Below are 19,729 nucleotides of genomic sequence, written 5' to 3'. Positions count from 1 at the left end.
ACTTTGTTGCATATATTTTAATTAATTCCTGACATACGTGATCCCTTGCTGGAACTAGTGCTCTTGAAAGGACTGTTGTCAGCCACATCCATAGTATATATATATATATATTTATCTGATGAAATAAAGTGATGCCGAAATAAAACATGCGCGGAACACTTGCTGTCTGCAGTTTCAGATCAGATTCAGATTGATGTCAAGGTTATTAAGGACGTCCGCAAAGATGGGGAGAGGGTTTTTTGCTCAAATGCGGACAACTGCGCACAAGGGGGGAGGGTGTGTAAAGGACCTTGCGGACGTCCGCAAGCTAGTATTTTTTGTTATGATATTCTGTGTTGAACAGCTGCTTTAGGCCTACTGCGTATATTCCAGTATGTTTTGCGGACGTCCTTAATGGGTGATCACTAAGTATAAATTATTTGTTAATTTCAATTTGTACGATTCGTGCTACGGAATACAGTGCTGTCGGGCATTTCTGTGCACGTCAGGTTTCCGTCTCCAATACTGAAGCAAAACACATTCCGAATTCGACCGATTGACGAAAATAAAATATTGCAATGCTTACCATTTGAAAAGAGGCAATTATCACCAGAATATTCTATTCATACTAATATTAATTTTGGACAAACCGGATATCACCCCCGTGTTTTCATAACTCACGAAAGGTCGGCCTATTCTGCGCACAGCTTTGAAAAGATATAATGTTTATCCATCCGGCTATAGAAATGAAATATAATACTTTAGACTGTTTCTTTCAACACTTCAGTCGAGTAATTAAGTCAGGTTTGTAGCTAGTTTTACAAAATTCAACGTAACAATGGCAATAAATGGCAAGAGCATTTAAGCAAAGTAAACCGATCCTGTAAAAAAAATTAGTAAAGTTCAACATTTTATAATAAACAAAATAAGCTAATATGTGGAAGAGAAACAACAATGAATAGGATGTAATGTGTTAACAACGTCTTTTTTATGGGGAAAAATTACTAAAGAATTTAGAAACAGACTATACGCCCTGGAATTTCGTTCTAGCGGCAAGTTGAGACGCTGGGTAGCAGACGATTTTGTACGTGTGGTACAACTTCTTGCAAAATGGGAAACTTGGATTAAGATGCAGAATTTATTAAGGTTTACATTTCCATCTTTTAAATAATGTATTTATTTGTATGATTCTAAAAGATGTATAGTAAATTGGATTTTCTGGGTTACAGGTTCAAGAAGGTCATGGAGTGGGTCTACATGTTGACATTTAGAAATCACATTTTCATGTGCATTTCGAGTATAAATGTGGGATATTTTTGCATACTTTATGAATATCACTGTCCTTGATTAAAGTACGATCGTTCTTTCTTGATACAAAATCGATTTTTGAACCAAAATAACACGTGATCCAATGTTTACAACAATGACGTATCGCTGCGCAGAATTACCCGACGCGCAGAATTGGCCGACATGGTGGGTATATATGAATGGGTTGGCCTTGAAGCAGGCGGCTGGCTGCAGTACCCACCACTACACTGCTGCTACGCACAGTACATCTAAAAGCATCGAGTGACATAGGCAACATACTGTTTAACAGAGTTTTTAATATCTGTATTTTTTCAGTTAATACTACATATTATTTAAGAATATTGTTACGTATATCTGATTTAATTCATATTTATTTTAATTTAATTGTTTGTCAGTTTTAAATTTTTTATTCTATTATATGCTATTATAATGTAAATTTATTCACTGGAGATGACATATTTTCCAGAAAAACGGTTGACCTTAATCATTCTTTCATAAACACCAGGTCTTGACCTGGATCCTGGCCTTGATTCAAGATTAGTAGCAGCCACGTGAAGAAGTTCTGTTTTTATTTTAGAATGATTGGTTGTTGTCAAGGTCATGGTGGGACTACGTGGTTCAAGAAGTAAACAATTTTTAAAAATTTTATTCTCGGAGTAAAATCATTGGTCTGATCAAGTCCATACTCTGTGTACGTGAATTTTTTTATATTTAAACACGATCACGTGACACCCCTTTTGATTTCGCAATTTGGGGAATTTAGAAACTGCGTCTTAGAATACGATATAACCTTTGTTTTAGAGAGAGAGATCTCAGTTCTCGGGCTTTTACACTTGGTATCAAATTGTGTTCTTTTGTTGTAGCCAGATTTTTGAGTTATAATTTTCTTCAGATCGTTTGGATTTCAAAAGGATTAATTCTTTTTCCTGGAAATATTTGTGTGCTCAAACAGGATTCTTGAACAAAGACATTTAGTGAAGTTTTATTAGGATTTCCAACACCGGAGTGACATTATTTGTATTTCTACAAGGAACTGTAGATAATAATTTTTTAAAAAAACAGTACAGACTACAGCATACGTCATCGTCATCCATCTTGGATTCTTCGTCGGGATTCGAACTTGAAATTATTAGAACATTTTTATTACTAGGACTTTTGCAATTTAATTCGTGGATTATTCTTGGATTATTTTTGGATTATTCTTGGAATTTTTCCAGGGAAATAAATTACTTGTTAAATTTTATAAAGCTTGTTGTTTTCACTCTTTTTGTGTTACTGTTTATTAGAGCCTAAACACGTAACATAAGAATATTCTGTATACTACCGAGGCTAATAATGGATGCGCGTTATAAACTGTATAGCGACCTTAAGGATGCTTTCATTGCTGCATACCCTGATCTGAAGGCAGATCTGGCACATAAACGTGCACAGGAGCAGAGGACCAATTGTAAACAAAATGAAGAAGTCAAAAACTTGATTCGAGTTTGGCATGCGAGAGCAGCAGAATGAAAAATTCGTTTGATGAGCACGTGGGCCAGCGCTGCCACACCTAAGGCAAGTCTAAGCCAAGCATCAGATTCAACTACTTCGACACTAACCACGTCATCTCAGGAACTTACGTCAACTGTGGTGATAATAAATAGTAACGTTCAGTCAGGGGTGGAAGAGGCATCTTCTGCTGACGTATTAGCAAGAGAGACGGATGCCAAGATGCAAACTACAGCAGTAGCATGTCTAGTGAAGAAAGAAAAAACCACGCTCTACACCAGCACAAGACGCATCAAGCAATGAGTTAGAATCTGTCAACGCACAAATGGCTAGTCTTCTACAGGTAAAAAAAACCCCACTGGACTGTGGATAGCTGATATGAAAACAAAGTCTGATGAACTCGGCAGCAAAAAGGTGTAGCTGGAGAAAAAGTTAAAACGTCTGGCATATGAACGAGCACGCAAACAGAACTCCAGGCTTGACTTCAAGAGAAAGCTGACTGAAGTTACGGAAGAATATCCAGTCATTGGCCAGCGGCTCAAACTGTTCTGTCGGCAGAAAGTAGGAAGGTCCCGCTTAGAAGATGACCAACCACAGTTGCTAACGACAATCGTGGATATTGTATCATGTGGAGCAGCTGCTGATCCGCGGGGACGATCTGAGAAGCTTAGTAGCTGCAGAACGTTGGATGGCTTGCATGAAACCCTCGTCCAATATGGTTTCATCATCAGTCGAGCAGGAACATATCTACGTCTACTTCCACGTAATTCGGTGACGACTGAAGGTAAGCGTCACGTGACTACAGTGTCTGTCAAGCTGCTTAAGGCAGCAAACAGTGAAAGGAGCAATCACGTGGATGCTCATTTTCCAGCAGCTACCATCTGCTACTGAAAGATCTGTCTGTCGTTATGGGGAGAACACTGTTTTTTTCTTGAACCAAGACGACAAGGCACGTGTCCCACTAGGATTACCGGCAGCAAATAAGCAGGCGCCCATTCTGATGCACATTGAGTATCGTGTGCAGATGCCAAATCACGACTGGGTTATTGCTGAACGTCAGCAGTAGGAAGGGCGAACAGACCACTTGTTTCAAATATAATTTGCTTAAAACAAAACATCATACGAAAAAAATAAGGTCATGGGTTATTTTTCGTATCTACTTTGTTTACATATATGAGGTCGCGCCCTTCCTGCTGCCATTAATTTATCCAAAAATTTTATCAAGTCCGATTCGATATCTTGTTCTGGGATCATGTAAATTTACTGTTATAAATTTATTTATATCCATGTCACCGCTACACCAATTTTGATGAATATTTCGCAACGTATGAGTATCAACTTCATTAAACACAACTAAAAAATTACAGTTGTCTCTGATCACCTTTGGTATTTTTGTGTACCGCTGAGTAACATAAATCACATCTGTGTTTTTATGTCTACCTCGAGAAAAAAATCCTAGCAGGATTTGATTGTTTGTCCAGCATCACATCATCGAATACAACCAAATTATTAATAAATCCGTCTATGGAATCTACTGATGGTGCTTCATCAATATCGGTTATAAACTCGATAACATCATTATCTTTGTCCAATAATCTTGCGTTTTCATTAAAATCTTTAAGCACATCATAACATCGCTGATCATCAACTGATGGTGCTACCAAAAATAACTTATCCCATTTTACCCATCTCATTATAAGATTAAGTAACAACTGTGTCTTTCCACTTCCAGATGGTCCTATTATTATCATCCTAATCGAGTTCGGTAACGCAGGATGATGTTTGACAGGTTCTCGTTTTCGATTCGCTGAGAAATCAATTATATCCATATTATATAAATACATGAATCTATATTGTTTACGCTGTAGAACTAAAACCCCAACTAATGATCTATCCACGGTTACAACAAAACATGCGAGAATAGCATATGGTGGGAAATGGGCAATATGTAACAGAAAAAAGTTTTCTTTTTTACCTAAAAAAGATGGTGGTGATATTGCTAAATTAATGTCAAAGTTCCCAGGAACTCTGTGGGCTAAATACTCTGGAGAAAAACATCTACCAGTATATAATTACTGTGGCCCTGGGACCCGACTTGATATCAGGCTTGATAATCAGGATCAACCAAAACCAGGCGAGGAACCAATAAACGCTGTTGATAAAGCCTGTCATGTTCATAATGTTGCGTATAAAAGCAATGATTTACAAAAAGACATATCGCCGATGTGAAATTGATTCATGCGCTAAATTCTATAAAAATAAAAATATAAGAGAATCATTAGCTAATTGGTTAGTAAGATCCGCGATGAAAGGTAAATTTGCGTTAGGTGCTGGTAATGTATAAAAAATGGAATCAATTTATTATTCCCCAATTGGATACTGGAGGGGTAAAGCAGCAATTAGTAAACTCGCTAATGCAGCAAAAGTCAAGTATTATATTGCTAAAGCGTGGATATCCAAACAAGCAATATGGCAAATTTATCTACCACCACCTAAGCAAATTCGATTTGCACATTTCGATGTTAGTGTTCCTAATAAAGTTGGTCAGGCTGATATATTATTTTTACCACATGATACCGTTAAAATTGGTCGACGTCAAATAACATACAAGTACGCGCTAACTGTTGTTGATGTTGCAAGTAGATATAAAGATGCAGAACCGCTATCAACTAAAACACCATCTGAAGTAGCCGATGCGTTTGAACGAATTTATCAACGAGGTGGTCTACGATGGCCACATTTATTACAGGTTGATCCTGGCAAGGAATTTCTTGGTCCAGTATCATCGTTGATGAAGTGACATAATGTCAAAATACGACGTGGGTATACTGCAATTCATCGTGATCAGGCAATTGTTCAACGATTTAATCGAACACTCGCTGAGCGGTTTTATGGATATCAATACGTGAAGGAATTTATTCAGGATACGAGATTTCGCGAATGGGTTGCAAGATTAATAAATGTGATAACCGCGTTAAATAATGAGATTACTCGAACAACCAACATGAAACCCATTAATGCAATTACAAAAGTGCATATACCAATACAAAACGAGATTTTTCAGCGCATCCAGTATTAGGTAATACCACTGTCAGGTATTTTATGAACCCGGTGAACTTGAAGGTGGTAGAAAAAGAGCGACTGATCCTATTTGGAGTATTACGACGCACAAGATATCTAGCGTAACAAAATCCATTGGTAGACCCGCAATCTACAGACTGGATTCAACTGCTCCTCAACGTGGATTTGTACGTGAACAATTACAAATAATTCCCGAGGACACTCAATTACCACCCAAATCACTTAACTAGCACCTCTACGTCGATTACACTCAAGACAGGTTAGCATAGTATTTTCTCGTGTATGACCAAGATTGTTATTTTTTCTGTCTACGGTAAATTGTCTTGGATCATTTTTCAGATACTGCCATAACATTATACAATTACAACTAACACAATGATTATTCTGTTGTTGTTTCAGTGTGTTAATAAATTCAACATCAAGATCAAAATCGCGTTTATTTTTTTTTTGTAATTTTGTTTATAACCAGCCAATTGTTTTCTAATTATATCATTATCTAGGTCATCATTAATCACTGACGAATCCATGACGATTCTCCGCAGTTGAGATATTTTTCCAACTCGAGATACTGCAAGATAAACTAAGTTCGACCACTCGATACGATCATCGACGATCCAAACAACTGTATCACTGATAGTTAATCCCTGAGATGAATGAATCGTCATCGCGTATCCAAGCGTCCACGGGGATTTATCAGCACGTAAAGCATCTTCAACAACATTGACATCAACTGCGACAATATCATTAAACACAAGATTCTGTTTCCCCTGTCCTGGTATATCAACGTCAATATTTTGCTGTCGCGTATCTGCTGGTCGATAACATAACGGAACTGGCAACGTTGGAAATTTTTCTCGTTGTAACTGAAACAACTCCCGTTGAAGTGTATCACGAACTATCTTTCTACTTGCAAATATCAAATCGTTTGGTCTCCACGTTTGTAAAAAGTCGTTCATGGGTGCTTCTGAAATTATCTCACGCATTACCTCACACTGAATTTTATTCGTTTGTAGTCTGATTAATTTTTTAAACTCACTTAATTCTGCATCAAGTGCTCTATGATCATCATTTATTTCTTCGTAATAATCAACGAAGTTTTTCAGCCAATCATGTGGAGATGGTCCAACTATAGGTGGTGGTTGACCGTGATCGCCGCACATTATCACAGCAGTATTTCTTGTTAATAACCAATCAAGAAATGTTTTTAATGTTTCTGATGATACTGCACATATTTCATCCCAGATTATAATCCTCGGAATATATTTTTCTCCCATTCGATCAGGAGTCCATACATCACCTTTGTACCTAAAAAAGCTGTGATAAGTAGATGATTGTACTCCTCGTTGTTTCATTTTGTCGCGCGAATCTATGTGTACGTATTAGCACGATCATATCTGAGTTCTGAAATAGTTCGATCGCTCGAGTGGTTTTACCAGAACCGCCAGGTCCGTTTAGATAAACAGTTTTATTTCTAGTTATTGGATCGTAAAACCGATAGTGCAGACGATAGCTTTAATGTTGATTATTTTTGCCTGATTTTATGAGGTAAATATCTTTAACCGCAACATCAGCGGATTCGGAATAATTAAGTATATTTTCCTTTTTTATTCTCCACAAGTGTCTATATTTAATTTTTCTAACAGTCCTGAATATTTTTTATTGATATGAAACGAATCCGTAGCGACTCTGACAGCAAACTCAGAAACCTTATTTATCATCAATACTAGATTTATCGAAACGTACGCTAACATTGAAGATCTTAAATGAGTATATTAAGGTGACTCACCGTCCATATAGTTCACAATTGTACCTAGTTTATTTCCATTTGGCAAGAAAGCTATTTCTCGACTTAAAAACGTATTTCTATTCGTTGTATCAGCGATTATAAAATCTAACTCAGCATCGTCCATGATCAATCTTGTACAAAATCGTTTATGATCATATGATCCTCCTTGGGTGAATTTACCGATTATTTTTCTGCCAAGATCTTTTGTGATTTTATTCTCGTAATCAGTTTTGTTGGGGTTTTCATCATCGGAATATTCCTTTCGCTGTGGTAACCAAACTTCGGTTGTTTCCGATATGGTATAATTGCTTCGCTGATCGTCAGCGATATTAATATCGCACAATCAGCATATATCGTAATAGTACTATTGGTGCCCACATTTTTTCTGAAAAATGCCTACCGAACCAAACATAACAAATCGTATGAAGATCTTTAGCAAACTCGAATGATTCGACAAGAGCAAATCCAGTCAGGTCAAAATCCGGTAATGGTCCATTTATCGATACTCGCGTCATTTCATGTGTCGGATGACCGAATCTTTTAAAATATACAGAACAATCTCCGTATCCGAGAAAACTTCCCGGATAACATGCAACCATATCAACAGAAATAACATCTTTATGATCGTATTTAGTATTCCATAGTCCACCGTGCCCGTATTCGACGCAACTCGATATTATGTCATTGAGAAAATCAAATCTAGTTGGTTTCCACGAATTTTTCTTTCTAGCAAAATGAGCCGCAATTGACGGAACAGGAAAAGAGTTGCTCAATAGTTCGTCAGTATCATCAGTATATTGCAGCGCAAGATTTTTCATTTTCTCGTGAAGAAGATCAGTACGATAAATAACACCATTCGGTCTTACAAACTGATCAAATTTACTTTTTTCTTCCATATCTGATTCGTCGTTCTCAGAACTTTGAAACAACCATACTGACACAGGATCGTTTTTACTTATTTCGTTAATAAAATCAAACATATCTCCGCGATAGCATTTAACAGTTTGATTTCGTGGAAACACTGTTACTGCGCTAGTCCACGCGTGTGCGTTATGATCAATAATTTTAATCGAAGCTCCTTTTGATATAAATTTTGATTCATATAATATTTCTCCTGTTATCGTCGCTACGGTAATTGGGAATTTTAATTTTTTTCCTAACTCAGCGACATCTTTGATAGACGCTCCGGTATCTTTAACCATTTCTCCCCACTCTTTGATTATTTTACTTCTTTTATCCGTTAGACCATTTCCACGAGTCGGAACGACAAAATGTTCTGTTACTCGTTCAGCTACACAGTTTATTTTTGAAAATTTCATCGGCTTCAGATTATCAACGCTAGGTTTCTCATTTATCGGATAGATTCCATAAATAGCTGCTGTTACAGGGTATGCTTGTTCATAATACGATTTGTCAATACCAGTCAATAGACCTGGTTTGGAATCTTTACTTAGTACGACAGATTATTTTTATTAGCATGAACAGGATCATATTTGTCATGGATAATCCAATCATCTTTTTCTGTTAGCACGACAAATTTTATTCTGAAAAGATATTTGCGATTGTCAAGATAGTTAATGATAGTTGTCGCTCGTTTGTCGTTCATCGTAGCGTCGATGATATCTTTCTTGCGTATAATCTTGAACGTTGACCAGACATGAGATGCACTATCTGCGTCAAATTCTTTCTTGGCGTCGTGAATTTTATTAATCAAACTTTTATTTTTCGGATCAACCAGATCTCGCATCGGTAGGTCAGGAGATATTCTGTCGAGATTAAATTTATCTGCTTTCCAAGGCTTGATTCGGGATAATCTATCGAATTCGTTCATATTATATTTCAAACAAGTATTTAAATTAAAATATTATATATACAATGTCTCGATGCAAATGGCTCATGATCGGTTCATTGACCCCTTGTAATAAATCCTGTAAAAAGGAATTCTGCGGACAACATTTGCAGAGCGTTCGTAGAGGTTGTTTAGGACCAATACCATGCCTGTTATATGGTGTTGGAGTACGAGGCAAAACTCAGTTGTGTGCAAATAGTGGTGGAAAAAATATCGCGAGCTTAAAAGATACAATGATAAAAAAATAACAGTAACAACGCTATAAAATCTGTGGAGGATTATCTAACTAAGTTTTCAGACAAATTGTGATTTAAACAAATAATATTATTATAATGAACGGAGAATTTGTAAAGCATCCTATAATAAAAAACTACGAATCAAATCGTGATGGTGTGATTAGAAATTGCAGGTTGAAAAAAATCAGTTGGTACTGTTATTAATACCGGTTATCTAATGTTTGGTGCTGGGAAGAAAAAGTATTACTGTCATCGTTTCATATACGAGTGTCACAAGGGGTTGATCAAAGACGGTCTTATGATCGATCAAATCAACAGTGTGAAAACGGATAATAATTTATCCAATCTGAGGGTTGTCACACAAAGCAGAATTGTAGATTTGGGAACACTGGCTATAATGATAACAGTGACAGAGTAGTTTTATCTATAAATTTAGAGACTGGCGAAGAAATAATGGTTGAATCAATGTATGCAGCTGGCAAATATTTTGATATTGAAAGATTTTCAATACGTTCTGTCGCGTAAAATATATACAAATCCGCTTTCTCTAAAAACTATAAGCATAAAATCACCTTGCAATATTTTGTTAAAACAGGTAATAACGTGGTTAGATTATACTACGGTTGTTTTCTCAGTGAAGAAAAGTTGTGTCGTTATATTTCATAAACTATGTATTTAATTTTTTTCTATATCGTTAAAATATAAATTTAGTGTATTTAAGAGAGATAACACCGTTGAGTATATTCATGTAATGAAGTTACCTCTTTTTGACCATGTTACGGACCCGCAGACATATTTACGATAAAATATGAGACTTATAAAGAAATAATTTTTTTGCGTTAATTATCCTTGTTATGTTAGGTGAAAACCCGTAATATTGCATCATAAATTCGATAAATTGCTCTTTTTTTGTATTCAACGTTAAAAATATAAATTTCAGTGTATTTAAGGAGATAACTCCGTTGAGTACATTCATTTAATGAAGTTACCCCCCCTTGACCATATCACGAAGCAAAAAAAAAAATTATTAATGCTCGTGTAAGACAATTAATAAAAATTATGTCAGCGAGTAACTTCGTTACTGATGAAACGACCGATCATGAACACGTGCAATATTTAATTTATTCTGAAATATTTTATTTATTCTGAAATACTTTTTATTATTCTGAAATATTTTTTCCATAAATCTGATCGATTTTTATAATTTTGAGTACATAACTACATATCAGAATTAACAAACTGATCGATTTGCATAATTTTCAGTACCAGCCACCGCATCAGAATTAACAAACTGATTGATTTGCATAATTTTGAGTACCTTACTACACATCAATTTCAGAATAATAATAAGATATTTCAGAATAATAAAAAAGAATCAGAATAATAATAAGATATTTCAGAATAATAAAAAAATTCAGAATAATAATAAGATTTTTTTGGTAGTAATTTATGCAAAACTGATCGATTTGTATAATTTTGAGTACCTAACTACATATTAGAATTAACAATCTGATCGATTTAGACGATTTTAAGTACCAACCACGCCATCAATTTCAGAATAAATAAAATATTTCAGAATAATGATAAAATATTTTTGATAAAATAAAATATTTCAGAATAAAATAAAATATTTTTATTTCTGATCAAAGATTATTACGATAAAAATCTACGACTTTACATACAGATTCACAATTAATTCCTCTCCCCGTAGGTAAATTAAGAGTCCGAGGTGGTCAGTGAACTTAAAATTTATTCGTGTTAACATATTAGTATGACACCGCAGATAAACAGGATTAGTTGGTTCTTGCATGATTAAACTTCCAGGGGAGATTTGTGGAGTGAACGTGTATAAGATATATCCTTGTTGAGCCTGATTTGATTTTCCAAGATCTATTTGGTAGCTGCCATCGATCACATCACAAACTAGATTAACCGCGATCGTTGAAGTTATATTAACGATTCCTGGTGATACATGTCTACCGCCTCAGTATGGATCATTATTGTATCTAAGGATATTATCAGTTCGTGGTGTTATTTTTCTCCATGCCTCAACAATTTTAAGAAAGTTTTTGTTGATAAGATCGTTGAGTGATTTTACCAGTTCGTCTGTGGAAAATCCTGGTAGTATAAAATTTAATAAATCTGCCTCAGTTATTTTATAATGATCAAGATATATTTGTTTGATACTTTTTCCTCCTGTACCGGGTATACGAGTATCGTCGTTTATTTTTTTAACAATATCCTGATTAGCGTGTTTAAGATCTGAAATAATCTGATTTAGATGTTGTATTGTCTCAATGATTTTTCTTTTCAGATCGTCATTAGGATACTCCAGGATATAATCTTTAAACAACTGTATTAATGTCGGTGATGTAGTTATGTACTCGGTTTTAATTTTATTAGCTGTTCTTGTGAGACCTTCTTCATTAACAATGAAAGCTGTATTTTCTCGATTAAAATTAACCAAAGAAAACGGCGATCTATATAGCTTAACACCACGACGATCAATATATTCATCCCTGTTTATCCACGGATACGACTTCCGATATTCTGGAGTTGTTATAAACTTTGTTTCGTCCGTGAGAAAATCATTTAACTTCGGTTCTGGTGGTCCATGAAACTCTGGCGGAATTTCAGGCAAACCTAAAACAGCTATGTTTGAAGATTGATAAATATCTACGGCATAATCAGGAGAGTTTATTTCCATTGCAGAAGACAGTGTTGGTTCACGACCGTTAATTGATATTTTTGATTCTTTTCCTGTTATTGATTTTATTCTGCGCTGAAATTCTTCATTGATCTCTTCAATCTCATAACTACCAGTTGGTATTCCAACAACGTTCCAGTCAGGAGTTTCATCGGGTTTATTTTTATTAGCAAATACAAGCGAAATCTTTGGCCAACTATAATATACCCGTAATCATGCTAGTGCGATTTCTTTTACTGGAATTGCAGTTGGAAAATTGATGATAAATTCAGGATTAGTCGAGTTTACTGAGATCATCGTGGTCTTGTGCGGGGTTGTGTTTGTCACGATCTGCTGGAGTAGCTCTACTGATGTCATTATTAATACTCGTACCTTTAATACCAGCGCAGTTGTATATTTTAATCATCTCTGAAAACTCGAAATCAGATATAATTCCATCACTGAGGCTTGCTGATAACAACGAAGATAACTTCGAGTATGCGACCGTCGCTGTATGTAATTTTATAATGTAATCGGATAATTTTTCATTCATGCAAGTACATATTTTTTTGCAATAATATTAAGAACACCTGCAATCGTTGTTGCAGCTGAAATACAGATTGTCACGGCTACTGGTGCCATCATTGTCATTGTTGATAATATCACACCGGTTCCAGCAACAACAGCGGATACTGAATAAACAATCACGTCAACGATAACTAGTCGTCGTCGATATTTTTATATTTTTACTGTATATTGTTCGACGATATTTTTTAGCGATGTTTGCCACTCGCGTGCTTGATTGTACCTGAATTTTTGAACGTCGATTGGGGTACTCATTATATTTTATGCAGTAAACAATTGAGGTGTTTCAGCTACAAATTCTAGACGCCACCAGTAAGATATTGCGTTTAATGTCTTATCAGCTGCTTCCAGCATAAATTCTTCTTCGGTTCCTTTATTTAATACAACAGACACAACCCCGGAAAGCTTGTCGGTGGAATGTCGCCATGGATACTTTGTAAATATCTCAAATTTTCCAGCACTGAACACAGACAACCTGTACACGCCAGTAACTGTTGCAGTATATTTGATAGTTTTATTCTGCACTGACCATGTTGCAAATCCAGATGATACTGTGTATACGATGTTGGTAATATGCCCGGGAGTTACTTCGGGTGGGATTTTAATCAAACTTTGTTGACGATCTCAGGAATCCCCGCTACGACGTTTTCTTGTGTTTCCTTGATTGTGTCGATGTTAGTTTTGATATCAACGAGTTTTATGTCAACGGCGAACGGATCACCAAAGAATTCTTTTGCGGTATCATTATTTTTTCTAAATTTTCTGCGGAGATTTGTAAACTCGCCTACGTGATCGTCATACTCGTCCCGCAACGTGGATAATTTACCGTCAACGGTGTTTAATTAACGTCAACGTATTTTTTCGTTGCAGCGTCTTCGTCGGATGTTGGATCTCTCAAAACTACTATCTTATTCCCGTTCATGCCGAGTTCACCTGTCATTGTATCACCGGTATTTTTCAAACGATTAGAAACAGTTTTTGCAATTTCATCTCTGATAGTTGTAAATGATACACTTGAATCCCTGATTCTACCACTGTCAGTAAACACAGAGATGTTATCCGTGACCGCACCGAGTACTCGTCGAACTATATCATTCCACCTGATATTGCTGGGTTTTAGCTTACCATATCGATCCTGAAAAATAACAACCTCATCTGGGTCAACTCCTGCAAGGTTCATAATATCAGCGAGTTCATCTTTAGTCGCGTATTTCGACAGATCAATATCACCTTCTTTTTCCCTAGTGCTGGTAGAAGATCTTCCGTAAATATCAACCATTATATAAGATCTAAGATCTGTTTAAAACGAATCGGTTGCTTGTATAATCATGCACGACTTTATGTGGTGGTTTGGATGATTTTGATATAGCATCGAGTACATTAATTACTTCACGGCCGCATATTGGCGGATCTGTCATTGTTTGTGTGGGTAGCGTTGAATATCAAACTTGCGCGTGAAGTGGCGCGACACACTTGATAAACTCACGCGGTGGAGCTAACCCTTACGAATCGAAATAAACGATTCCACGTAGATCAACCGCGTATGATACCCAATGAGCACCGGGTCCTGAATTTGAGTCGAGATTAATAATACCCGTTTCGAGTTCGTTCGGTTGTTTCGGTAATTGATTTCGCATGAAAACACCTCTGAAGTTTTTTATTTTTAGTTGTTTATCAGCATCAAGAAAATCAAAATTTGATGCTGGAGTATCTAACGAAGTGATCCTGGAAGCCTCAGACCTTCCCCCAACGAAATCCCGGTAATTTTAGACCAAATCCCTTTTTTTATATCCTTTTCCTGTTGCTTTCTTTAGAGCCATTCCAGCAGCGGTTTCAACAGCACCTAACGCGGCTGCTTTTGCTACGGCTGGAGCGGCAGCAGCTATTAACGCTGGTATTGCTGCAAGAAGTGGAAATATACCACCGGTTTTAATCACGTCCTTGATGGCTTTTGGAGCGCAATCAAGTTGAACTCCAGTTTTTGATTTCAGTGCTTTATTGAAGTGTTTAATCTGATTCTTGGTTAGTGACAGTTTATTTGGACCACCACTAGAAATCTGATCTTGTTTCAACGTTATTTTTGTCCCGCAGTTTTTTTGTTGAATTTGATTGAATTTTCTTGACCTGACCGGGAGTCAGAGTTACGTTAACATGACTATATGACATACTTATGATAAATACTTGCCACGCTCCAAATAATGATTAAAGATTCTCCACTGGTGCATCAACAACTCTCATTCGACCACTACCACCTTCAAGTAACATGGTTTTTTCGCTGACTATAACCGCGATTGCTCTGTTAGGACCATAATCAACTGGTGGATCAGCCGCGAGTACTGGCGGGGTATTAACATTAGCTCGGAAGTGTATATCAACGACAGATTGTTTGGATAAATCAAGATGCTCCAGCGAAAAGTAATAAATCGGATACAGTTTTGTAAAATCTAAATGTGATATTTGCAGCCCTGTGTCTATGTTTAGATCACGTTCCATAAATGTCATCAAACGATGATATGCGCGTGCCACATGATTTATGGTATAATCTAACGATATATCTTCAGATGGTTCTTGTTGTCCGTTTATCCTCAACGAAACCTCGCTAACACCAAAATTGTCAAATATCATATGTGAACGTTCCTGACTATTCAACCGATTATTATTTTGTAGCGCATTAAAAATATGTCGTGGCGCAGAAACACCTTGCTGTGATGCTATATTCCATGTAAATATACCTCTAACGGTACTTTGAGCAGCATCTGTGGTTACTGTTAACCATGATAGCAATGATTTACCGCCTTGATCCATAAAAGACAATAATTTCTGTTCTTCTATGACCGATGGAGTTAATACCGGCTTCCACAGTGAGAGTTTCGTTATTTTTACCATACCAGCATCAACAACACCAGCTCCTCGCCAGATCGCATCATTATCATCACCTTTTCTTACGAGTACAACTGTGTGTCTAATTCCAAAGATGACTTTTCTAACATCTCTGCAAAATCCGAAGATGTGAGACAGCGGAATCGCACATGAAAAATTTCTATTTCCTAACAACATTGCTCGGCGTGTTGCAAATCCTAAGTTGTAATTTCCATTAATACCTTTTATAATATCAAGAGCACCTGGTCTATCTTCGTATCCAGGTTCAGCTGGTTGTGGGTCAGATGCAGTACCTCGTGGTGTTTGTAACCAAATGTATTGATTATGATCAGCGTGGTTGGTAATATCTTTAAGAAACATCATTGATGGACCAGCTGATCTTGTATAATCATCAGAATATCTTGCTAGACCAATTATTGTTGTAGCAACATCAACATCCTTCTGAATCGATTCGATACTTCTTCCATCAATCATGTATTTGGCGCTATCAAATAATGCCATGATCCCGTTGTTGACAAAACCAACTCGTGCATTGGCATCGTATGCAGTACCATCCGCCTTTACAAGTTCACCTTCTACTTCAGTAAGTGCCTCAGCGGGTAAGAAATATTTACTTGTATCCTGAACTTGAAGTTCGATACGCCCCCATTGATTTGGTTGTCTTGCATCATAGGAATACAATTGATAATCACGTACTGATTCTTCCTTGATGACCGGTTCATCCATTTTAAATGCTGAGTCGGATATACGTTTAAACATTTTATTATATACCTTCGATTTAAATCAATTATCAACGAACACAAAGTCCACTTCCTGCTATCAAATTTGCAGTAATATTTCTTTGTCTTTCATCAGATTCTTGATCCATCAAGGCTGCTAGTTTTTTATTTGCGGCTTGATTTATTATTTTACTGACGTCTGCGGGCATATCTGTAGTGCTTGGTAATTTTACTGGTTGTGATTTTCATCTTATTAATCGTGCTATTCTATCTTTGATCACCGAAAACGCCTTACCAGCAACATTGACAATTGCACCAGGAGCTTTTTCACGAACGACATCAATAGCTTTCATAGATAATTGTTTTGCAACATGTGCTACTTTTGGAGCTAATCTTCTAAATAACCCTTGAACAACATCACCAAGTCCATGTCCGTAAGTTGCTCTGTAGACTGGTAATCGTGAGTTTACCCGCTGTGACCTGTACGGGTCTATAATGTCTATTGTACATGATCATTTTTATTTTATTTACCATTTATCTAATCATGGTGACTAGAGTCACTGTAATCATCAACAAGTTCATCGATAAGTTCTCGGTAAACACTGATATCCATAATACCACCTTGGAATAATCGCCGACAAATATCAGCTGCTTCATTAATTATTTCTGGTGAATTATTTCCGGCACGTTTTCCCCCTATGAGAACTTCTAACCGTGACACGTCATTGATGATATTATCAGGACAAACAGAATAATTTTCTCCTGATGTAGTCAGGAAACCACTTCCTACAGCGCTCGGAGGATCATCATCATCCTTTCCTGCTAACATCTGTTCCCTTTCTCTTTTAAACTCCTCAAATTTTTTCTCCATTTTAGTACGTTGTCGGGCATATAATCGCTGCAGAGGTGAAGGTTTTTGTTGCGGTGAAGAAGATTGTTGTTCTATCTGTTGCAGAGGTGAAGGAAGTTGATATGAAGGTTCCTCCTGGGAAGGTTGTTGTTCTATTTGTTCCAGTCTCTCTCTATCAAGTCTTTTTATTTCTTTAACAAGTACATAGTATCTATAATCATTATTTTTTACTTGTTTTATGTTGTAAAATATACGATATACCCATTTAATAAAATTTTCATTGTTTGTTTTTTATAAAAAGGTTTTAAAATATCAGATTTATTAAATATATTAATTAATATTTTTTCGGGTAAATCAGCATCTTTAGTATTTCTAATATCTTTGATAAACTCCTCTCTAAATTTTGCAATCAATTCAACATTTCCTCTTCCTGTTTTAGGTTTAGGTGCAAGTTTTTCACCCACGTCAGCGACTTTAGTACGAATTTCACTGATATCTTTAAGTATTTCCTATCCGCGGGTGGATGTTGAGCTGCAGCTATATTAGTTGAAAGATCTTGTAAAATCTTTTTTGTTTTTTTAGTTCTTGCTGCTATTTTTTCAGTCTGCGCAGCGGTTTGTTTTAATACTGGAAAAATACCCTCCTTTTTCTTCTCCTCATTCTCAAATCCCCCCATATAGCTCTTTCAGTAGTCGCTGCAACTTTCTCAGTAGCTGCAGTGACGGGTTTAAATAGTTTTTTAGTGTCTTCTTCGTACTCAGCTTGTGCTTCCTGCTGCGCTCGTAAGTTTTCTCTAAATGAATCTCTAACAGGAAGAAATTTTTTGATTGCTTCTTATCGTAATAATAAAAGCAGGAAGGGCGCGACCTCATATATGTAAACAAAGTACATACGAAAAATAACCCATAACCTTATTTTTCTTAATTTTTGTCAGCAAGTTTTTTTGGTAATTTTATTGTGTTTATTTTTGTAATCGTCTAAATGTATACGTTTTATGCGTTATCTAATCTTGTAAAGTGCTAAGAGCTTCTAAAGATTAGGCGTTTTATTAAGTCTACATTATTATTATTATTATTATTTTCCACACGTGTTATCACTTCGCGTCTCAGTTATCTGATCGTTTCAGAAATTGACTTTTACAACGTCTGTTACACATCGTTGCACATGAGCATGCAAGAATGTTTATGGATGCGACAAACATGGCTGCTCTTAGAACTATTGCATTCCTTGAGCATCTCTTGTTTTATAAACTGACTTGCAAACAGGCGATACGTCTATTAAAGGCGATCTATCACGAGTGAAGAGAAAACAGTGTATTGTCAAGAAGCCAAGACTGATCATGCAAAATGTTTCACTTAAAAATATTTCCTTGTATTTACTCAAGCTACTCAGAAAAAAAGTAGATTTTCTAAATATTTTCTTCAAAGCAAAAGCCATCTATTTGCATGGATATTTGGTTATCCATTTTGAACTTTTACGACTAACGACTGCATTGCTACATCAATAAAATGAATTTGATTTTTTTCCCCAATAATTTTAGGACATTGACGTTTTATACAAATATAGCTTCTACTTGTTTCAAATTGTGTAATTTGTAAAATCAATGACTGTTTTCATACGAAACTGAAAAGGCTTTTTTCGCTTAGACATTTATGATGCGCATTGTTTCAAATCAATGACTGTTTTCATATGAAACTGAAGAAACATGTATTGTCGTTGGTACATATATGTTGCGCATTGTGTCAAGTCAATGACTATATTCATGTGAAACTGAAAAGACTTATTGTCAATGAAACACATTGTCTGCATTTTGTCAAATCAATGACTGTTCTCATATGAAACTGAAAAGACTTATTTTCAACGGGACATTTCTTGTAGGTATTTTATCAAATCAATTACTAGTACTGTTTTCATATGAAACTGAAGAGACTTTTATTTTGAATGAGACATTTCTTAAGTATTTTGTCAAATCAGTGACGGTTTTCAAATGAAACGGAATAGACTATTTTCATTGAGACATTTCTTGTAGGTATTTTGTCAAATCAATGACATGTTTTCATATGAAACTGAAAAAACTTATTTCCATTCAGACATTTCTTGCGTGGATTTGTACAGCGGGCGTTGTTGGGGTGGGGATTCTGTAGAAACATCGCTCATCGCTCAAGAGTAACGTCTTTAAGCAAAAGATTTTAATGGTTGTGAGTTGCCTATACTGATTTTTATTTTTTCTGCATTGGTAAATCACAATTTCATAATTACTCACCTCCGAGCAGAGTCCCTGA

At 36.0% G+C, this 19,729-nt stretch overlaps 1 protein-coding gene across 1 annotated transcript in view; it reads right to left on the bottom strand.

Annotated features, from left to right (window-relative positions):
* The window catches only part of LOC149801656 (chitin synthase chs-2-like), a 152,781-nt gene that overhangs the window by 42,636 nt on the left and 90,416 nt on the right, over positions 1-19,729 (bottom strand). Inside the window, exon 4 of the mRNA XM_089956824.1 lies at positions 19,711-19,729. This exon is cut by the window's right edge and continues 96 nt beyond it. Coding sequence (XP_089812950.1) covers positions 19,711-19,729 — 19 coding nt within the window. The remainder of the gene's footprint in view (positions 1-19,710) is intronic.

This window comes from Sinohyriopsis cumingii, chromosome 4, assembly GCF_028554795.1.
Source record: "Sinohyriopsis cumingii isolate HCF-2022 chromosome 4, ASM2855479v2, whole genome shotgun sequence".
NCBI lineage: Eukaryota > Metazoa > Mollusca > Bivalvia > Unionida > Unionidae > Sinohyriopsis > Sinohyriopsis cumingii.
The sequence above is the reverse complement of the archived record's forward strand: the minus strand, read 5'-3'. Positions and strand labels throughout refer to the sequence as shown.